The sequence below is a fragment of the Trachypithecus francoisi genome, unplaced genomic scaffold, assembly GCF_009764315.1.
Source record: "Trachypithecus francoisi isolate TF-2019V2 unplaced genomic scaffold, Tfra_2.0 Lachesis_group1, whole genome shotgun sequence".
Classification (NCBI taxonomy): domain Eukaryota; kingdom Metazoa; phylum Chordata; class Mammalia; order Primates; family Cercopithecidae; genus Trachypithecus; species Trachypithecus francoisi.
The window spans coordinates 6,837,709-6,854,826 of record NW_022681454.1 but is presented as its reverse complement, the minus strand read 5'-3'; the positions used below and the strand labels follow the sequence as shown (position 1 = coordinate 6,854,826).

Sequence of the window (17,118 nt, the reverse complement as noted above, 5' to 3'; positions counted from 1 at the left end):
TTAAAGAAAACTTTAGTGAACTGGGTAGTGCTTACAGAATTCTCATGAGAAAGACTCATAACAAGGATTTGTGAAAGGTTCCCTAACAGCGGCAGGAGTATTAACAATGATCTCACATAACTTCCAATTCTGCCGCACAAATAAAATGCTCATGTCATGCTGAGCCAAGAGCTGAGTCACACTTGATGTGAGAAATACTCAGGCCACAGGTCCCTGCCCACATGACAAGGTACACACGGTCAGCTCTAATGCAGACAGAATTGTCACTCAAGCCGGGAGGAGAAAACAAAATTGGGGAAGCCACAGACACTGTGAGGGTGCTCACTTTGAGGGTTTCACGCATGCAAAGGTTTCAGCTGAGAGACAGCAGAGCCGCGCCACTACAGGTGCTTAGAGAAACTCATCACAAACTTAAGTGATGTTTAAAATGCCAATGATTTTTCAACAGAAACAAAACAAAGGATTATGAAGTACCATGAGAGCAAGGCAATACAGTAACACACCCGAGGTAAGATTTCAGCTGGAAGCAGTAAGACCATTAGTATTCTTTCACTGAATCTCACTCGGTGCATTGGGGCAGTTCCCGAAGGAACAGGATTTCTACACGTGAACAGCAACTGATCTCCCTCCAGTAGTTTTGAGTTGCAGTTTGAGTTGCAAATAGTAATTTCTTTAGCCCAATATTGCTGCAATGCCTGGGTCTGTATTTACTGCATAAAAAGAGTTTGAACAACGTAACTAGTTTTCTTAAACGCCTATGCAAATACATCCTTCTACCCTGTCTTTACTTACCTTGTGTTTACCTTGGCAAATAGAAAATGAGCCCAAACTGGCATTAAACACATTCTAGAATCAATTGCTGGCTCAGGTCAGACTCTGCTATTTCAAAAGGTGAGATTTACTGCATGCAAGATCACTTAAAAAGGTGTGTTATTAATTGCAACAGTGCTTCCGTCTGGGTGTGCAGAATGCGTACCCGGTGACTATGCATGCAGGAAAGAAGTAGTTATGGAAATGAAACACAAATAAAAAAGGCAAAATATTGCAAAAACAAATTATTTTATTAAGTGCAAAACAAGCCATAGGCAATAAATATATTAGCTCTGGTACATGTCCATAGACTTGGGTGAGCACTCTCTCCAGAACACATTAAGGCAGTGAAATTATTCTGAACATACAGATTTAAAAAAAAGAAAGAAAGAAAGAAAGAAAGAAAGAAACTAGAACATGTCCCCTTTCCACATGCTTGAAAACATCTGGGAGCTTTACATGAATTTCAGTTTGGGTTCAAAGAGAATGTCTGCTCCGTTTGAGAGCTTACAACAGATAGAGTCTCTTACTTCGAGTTCTAGCACTCTGAATTCTAACAGCTCGTTCTGATCCTTGGCATCTTGCATTTCGTTCTTCAGCTGGTTCTCTTCCATTTCCAGTCTGTAAATCTAGAGCAAAGATACCTGCGGATTAACAGGATGGGCGGGAGCACTGGGGTCCCCTGGTCACAGGCCACCTGACTGAGTGGCTGGAGGGAAGCAGAGGACTGGCCACATGGGCGAGGGGCGGGAGAGGGCTGGGTTTGCAGCAAGGGAGGCAGGTGCTGCAGGTCCTTTTTCCTGATGCGTCTGGGAATGAAGGAGACAGAGGCTGGGCCAGGTTCACCCCTGCACCTCTGAGCCTGGCCCAGTGGAGTAGGGGCTACTTATATATTTGCTGAATAAATGAATGATGGGGAAACTGAGGCATGGAGCTATTAAGTCCCTCCCTTGTGGCCAAACACTGGGAAGCAAGAGTGCCACACCCAAAGCCTGTCCAGGTCTTTCCAACTCAAGCCCCACCAGATTCAGCCTACCCAGACAGAGGCCCAGCCAACTGCGGCAGGGAGGCCCCCTCCTGCTTCCCCACAGAGCTTGCAGAAGAAGCCGTAAAGGCAGGAGTTCTCTGAGAGCGCAGATCAGCGAGCGAAGTGACACTGCCTGCATCCCGGTCCCAGCTGGGAGATGCTGGATCGCTTAGCCAACTACTCCAGCCCTCAGCTTCTGTCCAAGAAGGGAAACAGTAGCACCCATCACCTGGCAGCAGCGAGAATTCACTAAAATAACGCAAGTAAATGAGGGCTTTGAGTAAAGAAAGCCTCATAGCACCATTACAGAAGGCGAGAGCGGGGCCCTATAGCACCATTACAGAAGGCTAGAGCAGGCCCTCTGCCAGGTGATCCCCCCGGGAGACCTTTAGAAATGGGATGAAGGGTGAGGTGAGGGTTTTCCATGGCTCCCAGAATTCAGTGAACAAGACACTAAAGATGCTAAAATTCTCCCAAGGCCCGGGGCTGCTTGCCATCCCAAATGCCCTTGTCCCAAACGCTCTTGAGAAATGTAGGGAAGGGAATAGGGTCACATGCTGGTTAGCAGCAGAGAGGGGGCTGGGCCGAGGCCCCCCACCAGGACCAGGCCAGGTTCCTCCAGTCCTGGTGCTCCAGGACGCTCAAAAGCTGAGGCCTAACCTAGGGTCTGGCTCCACTTATTTGCAACATCCAGAGACAGAGTGGACTGGAGGCTGCCAGGGGCCGGGAGGCAGGGCAGAGGGGGGACTGCACATGGGCAGGATGGGTCTTTACCAGGCCGATAATGTTCCAGAACTGCATTGTGGTGATGGTTGCACAATGCAGTAAATTTACAAAAGGAATAAGTGAATTGCACACCAATTAGGAAAAAATAAGCTACGATTTTAATTCCAAAGCATTAGAGCTACCCCGAAGCAGACTCCCCGAGAGCTCTGGAAAGTTCCACAACCAGAAGGAGAAGAACAGAGGCCCAGTTCCCATTATGGGTCAGCTGCACTGGGCAAAGATAGCCTGAATATCTGCCCATGGACCTGCCTCGGGTGCCCACCACACTGGTGGGTGAAGGGCTTTGGACCATAAAGCCACAGCAGAGGTGGCCTGGAGCCCAATGTCAGGAAGATGGATCAGCCCAACAATAGGCCAGCCCTCCCCATTTCTGCAGGTGTCCCCAGAGGACAGGGCAGCCCTCCCCATTTCTGCAGGTGTCCCCAGAGGACAGGGCAGCCCTCCCCATTTCTGCAGGTGTCCCCAGAGGACAGGGCAGCCCTCCCCATTTCTGCAGGCTGTCCCCAGAGGACAGGGTAGCTCTTCACATTTCTGCAGGGTGTCCCCAGAGGTTGGGGCCAGCCCTCCCCATTTCTGCAGGGTGGCCTGGGAAGACAGGCCAGGTCTCTGCATTTCTGTGGAGTACCCCAGGAGGATGATCTAAACCAACTCTGCAGACCTGGTTGCAGAGAATAGAACCATGGATGTGGCTTTGATTCCATGTGAGGAGGACATCTCTCCTCACAGGAGGTGTGCAGGCCCTGAGGCCCTGGTCACTGGAGTACCCAAATGGCGCTGGGCACGACCCGTGTGGTCTGAGCAGGCCTGCGGGGTCCCAACTGGCCTGGGGCTCTGTGCTTCCCTGAGGTGGGTCACGCACCTTTTCCAGCAAGTCTTGGTTTGTTCTGATGAGCAGCTGCTTCTCTTCAACCCACTTGGAATCCTAAGGAAAAGCACTAAATATGGTCACATTCATGGGAGCAAACAGATGGCCAAGTAACAAACTTTTAGTGAGAAAGGTCACTTTCTATGAAACTGACCACGGAAAGGTCATAGAAAATGACAGCCGTGATGTGTCCTCCTTGTCCCTGTCAACTTTTAAACCCCTAAAAGAGAAACGGCTGGTTTGTGGGGCATCCCTTCTCCACTTCATTCACGTTCCCCAAAGCACGATGACTTCATTCTGTCAGTCTAATTGACAGAAACGTGGCTCCAGGGTGACTGGTCCACACTGACAGACCCTCCATGCCTGCGGAAGGCTGACCTCATACCCCGTGGACTGGCCAGAGCCACAGATATGCTTTTGTTCATTCTACTGTCTCTGCTTGTGACACCCTTCCCACGTTTCTTTGCCTGGCCATATCTTCCTGGATAAGTCCTGTGAGCACATGGCACCAAGTCCATCTTATCACTGTGGCACCCCGAGCCCGGCACAGTGCCTGGCACACAGGGACAGGGGTACTTGGTGAATCGCAGAATGGGCAGATGAAGGAATAAGTAAAGGCATGAGAAGCCCTCTCCAACTCCCTTCTTTCTTCTCTGCTGGTCAGCCACAGAGCCAGGGCTGGGTAGAGGCCCCTCCCAAGCACCAGGCTGGGCCAGGTTCACCGAGTCTTGGTGTTCTAGGATGCTGAGAAGCAGAGGCCTGGCCTAGGGTCTTGTCCCAAGTGCATGGAATGCACAGAAGAGGCCCTGGTTGTCTCCAGGCTTCTGTCTCCCTGGCACCTGGCACCTGCGTCATTCCCATGCTGACTCACATGTGGGCCTCACAGGCTGCGAGCACCTGTGAGGAGTGGCTGTGCTCCACCCACCTTTTGTCTGTGGCATATTGTGGCCAAAAATGGCTGCAACCCTCCCTCCCACCTCTGTGTCCACCCCCTTTGCCATGTGACTCGGCAGCTCCTCCCAGCAGGTAATGGGGTCCATTTCTCCAACCTCAAAGCTGGGCTGGGCCATGCCATGCTCTGGCTACTGGGATGTTAGCAGAGGTGACCTGAGCAGAGGTTTGGACCCTGCTAGGGCCTTCGGCTTGCCCATTTTCCCTGCCCCAAATCATGGAGAAAGAAGCCAGATGGGCCTCCCTGAAGCAGAGGCACCTGGCCAGCAGCTGGCAGGCTGTGCCCAGCCAAAACTGCTGATCCACAGAACTGTGTGCAAATAGAATCCCTGCTGTTTTAAATAACTAAGTGTTGGGGTGGTTTGTTACTCAACAGCAAACTGACCCAGTGCCCCAGGTACCAGTACTGGGCCTGGGATGGGTGAGGGCTCTGGGAAGTGCTTGCTGGATGAACAGCCACAAGCTTTGCCCCAGACTGGCGCCATTCTCCAGCAGGCATGGAGGGCAGAGCAGGCCACACAGAGAGGACCTACACCCCTGGGGAAGGCTAAGTGCGGAAAGTAAAAAAGTTCCTCTTCAAAGTTTCCCTTCTTATGAAAGAATAAATCATAAGTGTTAGAAATAATAGTTTCTTTCAAAAAACTAACTTCCTTCAAGCCTCCTTTGTTTTGTACTAATAACTCTTTGTTAAGCCCCTCCTATGTAGCTGTTAGATATAAGGGAATAAGTATATTCTAGGTCTTTGTACTTTAACCAAGATATTTGTTATAGACATGCTCAAACATGTCCCAGCTTGCAGCTTATGCCCCTTCCTTATTTGGAAATGTTATCACTTCTCTAAGTCTTTTTGCAAGCAACTTCCTCTTTTCCTTTGTTCTCTATTGCCTTTACCTATCTAGAAAAGTTTTAAGTTGTTAGTCAGTTGGGTCTAGTTTAGACTGGGAGGTCCAGCTCCAGTCAATGGAGATAGGATGCAGCAGTAAGGACCCAATGTGTAAGGAATGAATATCCCTGCTTTTCTTTGTTCAATGTGCACGATTGCTGACAGGCAGCACCCTTTCTGCGGAAAGTAAAATTGCCTTGCTGAGAACATTTTTGTCTGAATGCTGATTTTTCCTTGCAGCACCAAGGAATACACATTTACTTACAACACTAAGTTAGTCATAGACTGTGATCAGGCAAGTTACAGATATGTCGGCTCAGCCTAGAAGAGGGAAGCTGAGGCTAGCAGCCGAAAAAAAAAAAAGGCCTTATCATCTGGCACCTGGATCTCTGCTCCAGCTACCCCTGGGTTTTCCTCTGTCCTCCTGCTTAAGGTATTAGGAATTATTATTAGCCCCATTTTAAAGATGAGGAAACTGAGGCACAAAGAGATCATGTAACTTGCCCAAGGTTATGCAACAAGGAAGTGGCAGAGCTGCCCTCTGACCCAGGTGGCCAGCTATAGTGTGTGATCTTTGCATCACAATCCCACCACACGGAGGATGCAGACCACGGTTTACAGAAGTCATTCCAGAGGGCTGGGCACTCACATTCCCCCACGCCGTCCATTGGTAAAGTCTGCTGTGGCAACCTACTCTGTGCCAGGCATGCATGCTGGTCGCTGGCCGTCCACCTCCATGGGAACCTCAGTTTCAACCCTGAGCCCTGCGGCAGCCATTCTGAGCTGCTGGCTTTGCAGGTTTGCAGTGCTCTTCCAGAGCTGCTTCTGTTAAGCTGCCTGGAATCTTTTACACCCCTCGCTTCATGCTTGCTTTCTCCCACTGTGTCCCATAGATGCCTCCTCAGTCCCCCATAGATGCCTCTCTGCAGGTGGGGGTGGGGGCCACCAGACACTCCATCTGCCCACACCCTCCTTGGCACCCTCACTGTTAGTGAGGCCATGTGACTGATGAATTTTGCTGAGGCAGCAAAGAGCCAAGCAGAGGAAGAGTTCAAGGCGGGGCAGTTCCAAGACGATGGTGCTTCCTGTCCTGCATCCCTGAGAGGCCCCAGGGAGAAACAGGAGTGTGAACAGAATACACCTTGTCACATGGAGCCAGGGAGACGTTCAGGTTATGTCACCGATGTCACCACAGCAGCACTTCTGACACAGAGGAGGCCAACTCATACTAACCTTTGGATGCCACCCCCTGAGAGGCCAGATTTCCACCCAGAGCCCCCTCTGGCATCTCCCCAACTCCAGAGGACAGGTCTAGGCCCAGGCATTGCTTTTCTGCTGTGTCTTACTGTCAACCGGGCCTTGCCTAATCAAATGCAGTGGATGGGTAGGTGCAGATGACTCTAACCTGAGCAGCACAGGACCAGACTGTTCTAAGACACAATCAGAGACCAGAGGTGGGGCCTCTGCAATAACCCAGGGTTAGTCATGGGTGCTGGTTCTTTTTCACAATTAAAATCTTGATAGGAAATGACAGCTCTTCTTCAGGTTCAAGTCAAAAAGAGTTTTGATCACATCTTTGCTTTTGGAATCACCTCCTTTTGTGCATGTGGCAAACAAACAAAGAAAAGGCCAAGTTAGAATGCCATACCTTGTTTTGATTTTTTAAACTCGGCACACAGGCTCAGTAGGAAGCACACTCGTGCCTGGGTTCTGCTAGTGTTTTTTCCTCTAGTGTCTCTGGAGCTCCTGATCCAGCCCCACAGAACATCCCCCTCGGCACATGGGCGAGCCCTGGGGACACCACCGAGGGGACAGAAAAGCAAAGATCCACAGAGCACAGATCGTTCCTACTCACCTGTCCCTTCTCAACCAGTAACTTCTCCAAATCTTCAATTTTGGCCTGACATCTCAGCAGATCAGCTTGTAGCTGCTCCCGAGTCTGGAAGGGAAAAGACCAGGCAGTGAGCCGGTCACCTCCAGTGGGTGACAGGGAAGTGGAAAGTATCGTGCCTCGATGCAAGCAATGCCTAGGATCCTTATAGGCAAACCTTAGGAACAGGTTCCCTTTTAGGAGCCCATATTCCACCTTGCCCTACTAGAAGCATGGCTCAGCTTCAAACACAAAATCATTAAGAACGGAACAGTCTTGAGAGTTTGACAGGTCTGACTTGCCTGGTTTTACAGGCAAGGAAAAAGAAGCCTGGAGAAGGAACCCTGTTTTTCAAGGGGGTGAGTGAGCCAGAAACCAGCCACACTGGGGGTCCAGGACCAGCTCTCTGACCAAGTCCAGTCCTCACTGAGTCTGAAGCTCATTCAGCTATCATCAGACTTCAACACGCTTGCACACTTGTGTAGCCCCCGTCCAGGCCCCTTATCATCTACAGCAGGGGCTGCAAAACAAAATACTTCAAGCACCAAGCAAGTCATAGAAATAAGGGAAGTCAACAGGGTGTGGGGTAACAGGGAGTGGTGGGGACTGTGGCAAGCCAGAGGCACATGACCCATCTCAGGGAGGCGCTGCCACTCAGCAGCAGCCACATGAAATGGGACGCCTGTTGCTGCCAGACGTTCTGACCTTTCAAGAGAGGTCACAAACCTGGATTTCTCTGTGGAATCTCTTGACTTTTAAATGTTGGCAAGTAGACGAAATTTAAAAAGCGAAAAATCAAAAATGATTCCGCCCACACAAAGCCTCACAGTTTCCCTCCTCTGGCCTAGATGATAAAGACTGGGCCTTTTATGGTGGGACAAGAAGCTTCCTGCCCTGCTGACCTCACTCCCCCTTACTCCTGGCTCCCCCCACACAGGACCACTGCTGCCCCTGGAACAAGCTCCACGTGGGCATGGCCTCTCCTCTCTGCCTTTGCCATCAGATTTGCCAGGCAATGTCCCATTCTGGCCCATTACCTTTAAGACCACCAAAATCCATCCCTTTGTGGAATTCCCAAACAAGTCTCTGTAAAAGGGCACAGGCCCTCAGTCCGAGAAACCTGGCCTTGACTCCCAGCTCTGCTAGGTACCATCTGGGCATTTGGGGGCAAGTTGTTCAGTTCTGAGCCTGTTTCCTCATTTGGAAGATGGGGTTAATTCCCCCTGCCTCAGGGGACCAGTGTGGGGGTGAAATGGGGGAGGGGACGCAGGGAAGCACCCGTGTGTGCTCTCCGGGAGTCCCCCGCACTCACAGGAGGAAGGGAGAGCAGGCCCCAGTCTATGTGACTCCCGAAGGTGGGAGAAGGGCCAGCGGGTGGAGGTTTCCAGAAGGCAGAGCTCAGCCCAGCCTGAGGAATGGCGTGTCCTGGACTGAGGTGGCCACAGGGCCCAGAGTGCCTTGGTGGCTGGGGAGCACCCGGGAGTCCCTGCAAGTGTTCTGGTGGACGCCCCAGAGGGCGGGGGGCTCGCAGCCCTGGAGGGAGAGGAGCCTGAAGACTGCAAGCCGGCCACGTCTGTGATTTTATCACTTAGTCTTAAATTCTGGACACGTGCTCTCCTCCAAACAGACGGCACGGGTGATGTGTGGCGTTGCTTCCTCTAACAGCTCAATGTTCCAGAGCTCCTGCCATCACACCGAGGATGCAGAGAGGGATCTAGAATGTCAACCACAGCAAAGACCTTGCTATGGGTTCCCCACCACCTCTCAGAATCCCCTCTGAGTGTCCAAGCCAGGGTATGTCACACTTCTGGAAAGGACCTGCATGATCTGGGGCCCCTCCCTCAAGCCCCCTGAGGCTGGCTGCACTCACCCGGGCCTCCCTCTCAGCATCCAGCGTGCCCCCGACCTGCTCCTGGAGCAGGGCATAGGCACGTTGCAGGGCCTGGTACTCCCGCGTCAGCTGGCAGAAGCGCAGGTCAGCCTCCTCTCGGGCTGTGGTCTTCACATAACAGGAAGAAAACAAATAAGTGCATAATTACAATAATAAACGATTGATGATTGATTTTAATAACGAACATAAATAATCAAACACTTGCTGTGGCTTTGAGTACCAGGGTCAACTTAGGCAACATCAAACAGCCACATCTCACAGTGCTGCCAACAGATACTCAAGGAGCTTCGCATTGCCAGGAAGCAACTAGGGACTGGAGGAAAAAGCTGCTGGGAGGAGGCACCTCCTCAGTCATCAACGCTCCTCCCAGGAGCTCCCACCCACAGGAATCACTTGACTTATGTGGGAGCAGGTGGGAGACACCACAGAACCAGCCCCAACTCCAGAAGCAAAGGTCTCCATTGTAAAGGATGACCCCTCCCACCCAGCACCTCCCATTCTGGGAATTTATCCTAAAGAGATGGCTGGGCATGGTGGCCCACGCCTGTAATCCTAGCACTTTGGGAGGCTGAGGCAGATCACCTAAGGTCAGGAGTCCGAGACCAGCCTGGCCAACATGGTAAAACTCCCTCTCTACTAAAATACAAAAATAGCTGGTCATGGTGGTGGGCACCTCTAATCCCAGCTAGTCGGGAGGCTGAGGCAGGAGAATTCCTTGAGCCTGGGAGGTGGAGGTTGCAGTGAGCTGAGGTCATGCCACTGCATTCCAGCCTGAGCGACAGAGTTAGACTCCGTCTCCAAAAAAAAAAAAAAAAAAGATGGCCACGTAAGCGTGTAAAGACACAAATACGATGAGCTCCACGCACGGTTCACAGGTTTGGAAAACGACACAGCATAAATCCCCCATCAGTGCGTGATGCTCATCCAAGGCAAAGCCCCACATGGCCACGAGAGAGGAGGAGGCAATCCCTTGTTCTGGTGCTGAAAGATGCCTATTACGTATCACTGGCTGGGAAAAAGCAAACTGAAAACACGCGTCCTGTTTTAAGTTAAACATAAAAGGCCCATGGCTGAGAACAAGACCCTAAAGGCTGAGTAGCCCAGTCCAGACCCCTGTGCAGGACAGGCTGATGGATTGTCGTGTGTCTCCAGCACTGGCCAGGCCCCTCCCTCCAGCCGGCACTTGGGCTGAGGCTGGTGGGCTGCCGGGGAGGATGGTGTGTCTCTCCCAGCATGAGAAGGGATGTCAAGGGGACGACCTGCAGAGGTGACACGTGTCCCCTAGAGTTTTGGCACAAGATGGAAGAGCAAGGAGAGGGCCACCTTGGGGTCGGATGTGCCAGCACCCACAGCACTTGCCACATTTTCCTATGGCAAATAGACCCATGGGAGGAAACCAGCCTAGAACTCATTCCAGATAGGATTCCACATAAAAGGCCGCCAGGAGGGGATGAGGACAATGAGCAGAGGTGTGTGGGAGGTGGACCATTCAGAGTCTTGGGACGTTGGGGCGCGAGAAGCTGCAGTGCCCAGTCCCTCACCAGGAAGCTGTGGGGTCCAGCACAGCAAGCGGAGCTCGTGGAGACCCGGAAAAGTGCTCCCCCAAGAGGCAGCACGATCCACCTGCCCCTGCCAGAGGGCACTGCCCTGAGGGCCAGCTACCCCGGCACATCCGCACCCGTTCCCACTCTTGCCCTTCCCTGGGCTCAGAAAAAGGCACCAGGGGCCTGCATGGGAAGAGGCAGAAGAGCGAGCTAGGGAAACAGCAGCCAAGCCTGGCACAGGCCCCGGCGGGGAGCAAGGGTAAGGTCTGAGCTCAATGAAGTCTGCAGTTTAGCAAATTAATCAAATGTGACTATTCCTGTCACTGGAAGGCATAGTAGCCCACAAGGTCTGCCTGAGATGTCATCAGCACTCCTGAAAGAATTCACCTGGGGAAGGTGACTGGGAACGAAGCTGGTCTTTGCCCCCTCTCGAATCCACCTCGCTCAAGAACCTGGCTATACACCCAGGCGGGCACAGGTGGTCGGGACAGGGTGAAGTGGCGACTTTGGGGTGATGGGACTTCAGGGGCTCTTCACCTTCTTCTTTATATATTTTTGGATTATATACTTTATCTTAGTCAAGAAAGCAATGATGCAGTTCCTGCCCTGCAGTGTGTGCGTGCATGCACACATGCGTGGGGACCAGGGAGAGGCCATTATGCAGCAGTTTTAATTGCAAATGGTGAAGAAACCCAAGGCAACATTCCTCAGTGACTCAGCTTGAACTTGGCAGACACAGATTTCCTTGGTGGGGAAATCAGTGCCGGGGAAAGAAAGGGTCCCCACGTGCTGCCCTCCCATTGCCATTCATGGAGCCCACGGCCGCGGGGTCCGCCTTCCCTTCACGCCATTGGCTTTGATAATGCACTGGTAGGAGTGGGTCATCTGGGGTTCAGAACTACAGGCAAGGGAGCGAAACTTGCAACCACCAAAAGGAGGAGGTTCCGCCCCGAGAGCGTCTGGGGTGAGGTCCCACCCCCTCTTCAGGTTTGCTTACATCGTCCAAGTCTTCTTCAGGCGTGGCTGGAGTCCTATCCGTCCTGTCTGTGTTGTAGGATGTTTCAGACAATGTTTCTGAGTCCACAGACTCCTCATCAAAGCCAAAAAATGTCTCCACAACATGCTTCTGTAAAATGCAATTTGTATGATGTTAGCAATGACTGAGGATTGCCAGAGTCTACCAGCCCCTGGTTGTGGGCATGCCAGTGCAGGGGGGCAATGATTCATATTTGGGCCACTGGGGCATCCCAAGATGCGGTTGGTGGGCTTTGTAACTGACTGGGTGGGATAAAAGGTGGCAGCAGGTGGCAGATGACTCTAGGGTTTGCAGCCCGAGAGAGCTAGTCTGGCCCTGGCCCTGGCTCTCCAGCTGTAGACTTGTGCAAGCCACTTGGCCCCTGGAGTGCCAGCCTCCTTCTCTAACAAATGGAGTGAGAAGCCACCTCACCTGTGAGCACAAAAGGGAGCCACGCATGCCCTGTGCCCAGAAAGCAGCCCGGCACTCTGTCACACTCCATGAGCAGCGCACTGGCTGTACCAAGGAGAAGGGGGACAGGGCCCAGGGAGATGTCAAGTTCCAAGGAGAACTGGATGAAGATGGACACCAGAGGGGGCAACAACTGGAAGGAGTGGAGAGCCCAGCCACAGTCCCAGTGCTCTGACTAGCATGGCAAATGCGTGGCCCAAGTCCCAGCCAGACCTACATTAAGAGACAATCTCTGCTTAACTTAATATAGAAAACTGGGAACACTCACAGAATGAGCAGCAACCGTGTAATAGACCTTCACGCGCCCATCACTCAGAAACAGAGACAAATTGTAAGGCTCTCTGTGCCGGCCTCTGAGTTACCCTGCTGGTACTTCTCCCACTCCAAATATCACAGGATATGGGCTTCATTCATCTGTCTAGCCATTCATTCACTCACTCGGCAAGCACTGGCAAGCTCCTTCTATGGGCCAGACATGAGGGCAGGCCTGGGGAATACAACAGGATCAAAACCAGGCCAGGTCCCTGCCCCAAGGAGCTTGCACCCATCCCCTGGGGGCTGCAGACATTGACCCACAATCACCAGATCAATGTCCCTTATTTTAGGAACATAGCTTTTTTGTTTTTTTCCCAAACAGCCTCTGACAAGGATTTTTATTTGTTTTTACAATCAATGAATGCTTTTCAGACCATAAAGAAGGAATCAAAACTAATTCCAGAGCCCAGCCCGAGGCTCTGCTAGCTCATACAGAACACGGCTTCACCCAGAGCTCCCCCAACCCACAGAGAAAAGCCAGGCACTCCCCACATACTAAGGGCCCCTCCCCGCCCGTGTGGTTCACTCAAATTTACTATAAATGTGAGAAAAATGTGACTGGCACCAGAGTTAATAATGTGACTAGGAAATAATTTAGACATAAGGCAGGGAAGATGCAGGGACATCCTTGTCACCTTACACAGTTTCCGAAGGGGCTTCAAGGGAGGCACCCACCACCACACGTCACCCAGAACGTTCTTGCATTTGGCACCTGTCTTTCTGTGCACTGCATCCCCCAACCCCCACATTCCTCCTTGCTTTTTAATATGCACGGGGAATATGCCTCACCCTCAAACTCCAGACCCATACGTCAGCTGCGTCCTCCATGGCATTGTGGAATCCTAGTGGGCAGTGACTTACCCCCGACAACATGCCTCCCACAATCTAACCTGAGTCCAGCAGCAGCAGCAGCTCATGCTTCAGTTGCTCAGGTCCCCATCCCAGGAATCCTCCTCTCTCTTCTCAGCTCTCATGCCTGCCCTCTCTGGGAGAAACGCTGTTGGCTTCACCTCCAACTCAAAATCCAGCCCTTTTACCCCCTCTCTCCATTGGCATCTTCATCTTGGTCCCAGCCACCAATATCTCTCTCTGGAATTATTAAAACCACCAACATCCATGCAGGCTACAAGTAGTCTGCAAGGCCCTGTGGGATTTACCTCCCATCCTGCCCTGGCATCATCCCTCCCTCCCTCTCCTCATCTCCTCTCCTCCTGCTCTCCTCTCCTGCATGCCTGCCACGGGGCCTTTGAGCTCTGAGACACTTTCCCCAGAATCCACATGACTCCTTCCCTAGATTCCCTTAGGTCTCTGCACAAATGCAGTCATGTGAGAAAAGGCTTCCTGGCCACCATGCCCAGGTCCCTCCTGCCTCATCCCCACCCCAGCTTCTCAGGCCTCCTTCTTTATTCCTTTCCATAGCACATCTCCCACCTGATGTAAGATCTAGCAAGCTATTGTGTTTACCGATAGTCTTCCTCCCACCCCCTGAAATGGAAGCTCCATGAAGGCAGGAGGTTGGCCCTTTTGTTCCCAACTGTATCTCAGGGTTAATGAACTCAAAGCCACACTAGTTTGTCTAGCCACAAACAGATTTTGTTTTGCACATGACACAATTTCCATTCATTCACACAGCTGGCATCAGTTGGGCACCCTGTGGTTACATGCCCCAGATGAGTCTCACTGGCAGGTACATGAGGACTGTGGGCACCATTGACTTCAATGTCATTTCTCTCCTTGCAGAGGCTGGAGACAATCATATACTCAAACTTCCCCTCTAGATGGGAGCCCCACCTGACTTCAGGCATCATGGACTATTCCAACGAGCTCTAGAGAGCAGTGGTAGTGCCCTCCCATGGTGACAATGGCACCCACAGGAGAGATGCATCTGCAGCACTCAAGCTCTTCTGCACACACAGGTCATCCCCCTGCGCTACAGGTTCCACATTTTTTCTGAGCAGCTGCTGAGCTGACCTTATTTCTTGCAAACACTGCTAATCGTAAGGCATCTGGGGACGGGTCTTATTTGTTGCTGTAGCCCAGGAAGCATCCTCAAGTCACACACTTTCCAAACATTTAGGACACACTGCTGGGCTGTGACCATCCACATCAGCGTCAGGGGCCCTCCTGGGGGTAATGACTGAGTGTTCAATTACCTAGGATGATCCATTGTGAAGACCCTACAGGACTACCAGTTAAAGACTCAACTCTCAAGCCCTAATACAGGGCATTAGCTACTGATGCTGTCAAAGACCCTGTAGGACTGCTAGTTAAGGACTGAACTCTCAAGCCCTAATACAGGGCATTAACTACCGATGCTGCCGCCTGTGTTGAAAGTAGAGCAGCCTTTGCAAACAGCCTAACTCCAGACGCAGTGGAGCCCCTGATAGTATCATATCATAGGGCCCCAGAGACCAAGACTCCACAGAACTACGCTGCTTTGAGGGAAAGAGGAAGCAGCTCTTAGGGCAGAAACCAAACACAAAAGGGCAGTCCAATTTGAACCGTGCAGCAATGGAGAGGAATCCATGGCCAGGCCCAGCACCCACAGAGTTCCCATAGCAGCAAGGAGTTGTCTGGGACCCAACCCCTCAGGTTTTTATGCAGAGTATTTTTAAAAAACATTTTAACTTTTCTTTTTTTTTTTTTTTTGAGACAAAGTCTCCTTCTGTCACCCAGGCTGGAGTGCAGCGGCGCAATCTCAACTTACTGCAACTTCCATCTCCCAAGTTCAAGCAAGTCTTCTGCCTCAGCCTCCTGAGTAGCTGGGATTACAGGTGCGTGCCACCACACCTGGCTCATTTTTGTGTATATATATATATATTTTTAAGTAGTGACAAAGTTTCACCATGTTAGCCAGGCTGGTCTCAAATTCTTGACCTCAAGTGATCCGTCTGCCTAGGCCTCCCAAAGTGCTGGGATTACAGGCGTGAGCCATCACGCCCGGCCTTAACTTTTTTGTAACATTTTATAACACTGGGTTAGTTTGTTTCCTTTAGAGAAAAGTTTTGTTGAGTGATTATATGACGCAGGAAGCCTGCATGTACTGGATATCTTGATATATTTGTGCCTTTATTAATAAAAAATAGAAAAGATATATTAATGTTTAAAGTGAAAACACAGTGGCTGTCTTCCTTGAAGGCAATGCAACCGGTTTTGCACTGCATTTTCCAAACATGCAGGAAATAATTCACCACCTGCTTCTCAAGGAATGAGGGGAGAACCGCCTAGAAAACATTGTTTCCTCTCATGATTGGCACATAGTGCGCTTTAAAAAAAAATGGCAAACATGAAAGACACTGTTCATTTTTCTGTGTCTCCACTCTTCTAAGAGTCTCTGGGTTTTTCCTCACAAGAGATATATTAGAAGCAAAAATGTCCATCATTTGCTCATTCTGAGCCCATCTACTGAATAAAAAGGTAATTCCTCTAGCCTTCCATGTTCCTTGCAACCAAAGCCTCTCCTTGTTGACTTGTTTTTACAGATGAATCCAGATTCAGATTCAGATTCAGTTTTGGCTGGGCACAGTGGCTCATGCCAGTAATCCCAGCACTTTGGGAGGCTGAGGCAGAAGGATCTCTTGAGCCCAGGAGTTCACGATCAGCCTGGGTCCATCTCTACAAAAAGTTATTTTAAAAGTTAGCCGAGGGCCGGGTGCGGTGGCTCACGCCTGTAATCCCAGCACTTTGGGAGGCCGAGACGGGCGGATCACAAGGTCAGGAGATCGAGACAATGGTGAAACCCCGTCTCTACTAAAAAAATACAAAAAATTAGCCGGGCGCGGTGGCGGGCGCCTGTAGTCCCAGCTACTCAGGAGGCTGAGGCAGGAGAATGGCGTGAACCCGGGAGGCGGAGCTTGCAGTGAGCCGAGATCGCGCCACTGCACTCCAGCCTGGGCGACAGAGCGAGACTCCGTCTCAAAAAAAAAAAAAAAGTTAGCCGAGTATGGTGGCTGAAGCCTATAGTCCCAGCTACCTGGGAGGCTGAGGTGGAAAGATTACATGAGCCTGGGAGGTTGGGGCTGCAGTGAGCTGTGACTGTGCCACTGCACTCCAGCCTGGGTAACAGAGCAAGATCCTGTCTCAAAAGAAAAAAAATCAGTTTTGGCAAAATGAACGAAGAGTAAACACGTCTTCTCCATTTACACTCTGAATACACAGAGGAACACCTCCTTAGGGGATCAAACGAACCAGAAGGAAAAAGAGAAGGTATCCCCAAAACAAATAGCCCCTCAACTGGATCCAGCCTCTCTCAACCACCTGTCTTCTCGTCTTCTTTTCATTTTCAAGAGAGCTGCCTGTCACAGGCGGCAGCATCTGTCGGTCACAGCCGGGGACCTCCACAGAACCTCAAAAAACAAAACCCCAAACCAGCTGCCTACCTTCATGCTTATAGGTCATCTCCTGGCAGCCGGAGAAGTACAGGCACACCAGGGCGCAGAGACACAGGAAGAAAGAGAAATACAGCACAAAGAGGACATATTCCATGGTGGCGCGATGCTGCAGACACGCCAGCCCCTGTGCGTGGGCTTAGGCAAAAGCCACCTCGTCGGTATCCATTTTCAGGGCTTCCTCCAGTCCGAGGAAGAAGCACCAGTTCTCTCCCCACGCACTCCCCTTTCCTCTAACACATCCTCCCCAGTGTCTCCCGGGTTTCCTGTGGATCCGTCTGCTGCAGAGTCCTGAGAACAGG

At 51.3% G+C, this 17,118-nt stretch overlaps 1 protein-coding gene across 4 annotated transcripts in view; it reads right to left on the bottom strand.

Moving 5' to 3' along the window:
- Nucleotides 1-17,118, bottom strand: part of JAKMIP1 (janus kinase and microtubule interacting protein 1) — a 182,534-nt gene that overhangs the window by 30,183 nt on the left and 135,233 nt on the right. For 3 of the 4 annotated variants that reach the window (XM_033213706.1, XM_033213705.1, XM_033213707.1), the window contains 5 exons: nucleotides 11,625-11,753; nucleotides 9,063-9,191; nucleotides 7,178-7,261; nucleotides 3,483-3,545; nucleotides 1,041-1,439 (listed from right to left, as the gene is read on the bottom strand). In XM_033213706.1, the coding sequence (XP_033069597.1) occupies nucleotides 1,266-1,439; nucleotides 3,483-3,545; nucleotides 7,178-7,261; nucleotides 9,063-9,191; nucleotides 11,625-11,753 (579 nt within the window). In that variant the 3' untranslated portion in view covers nucleotides 1,041-1,265. Of the gene's footprint in view, nucleotides 1-1,040; nucleotides 1,440-3,482; nucleotides 3,546-7,177; nucleotides 7,262-9,062; nucleotides 9,192-11,624; nucleotides 11,754-17,118 lie in introns of those variants that run through there. The other variant, XM_033213708.1, reaches the window with a different exon arrangement.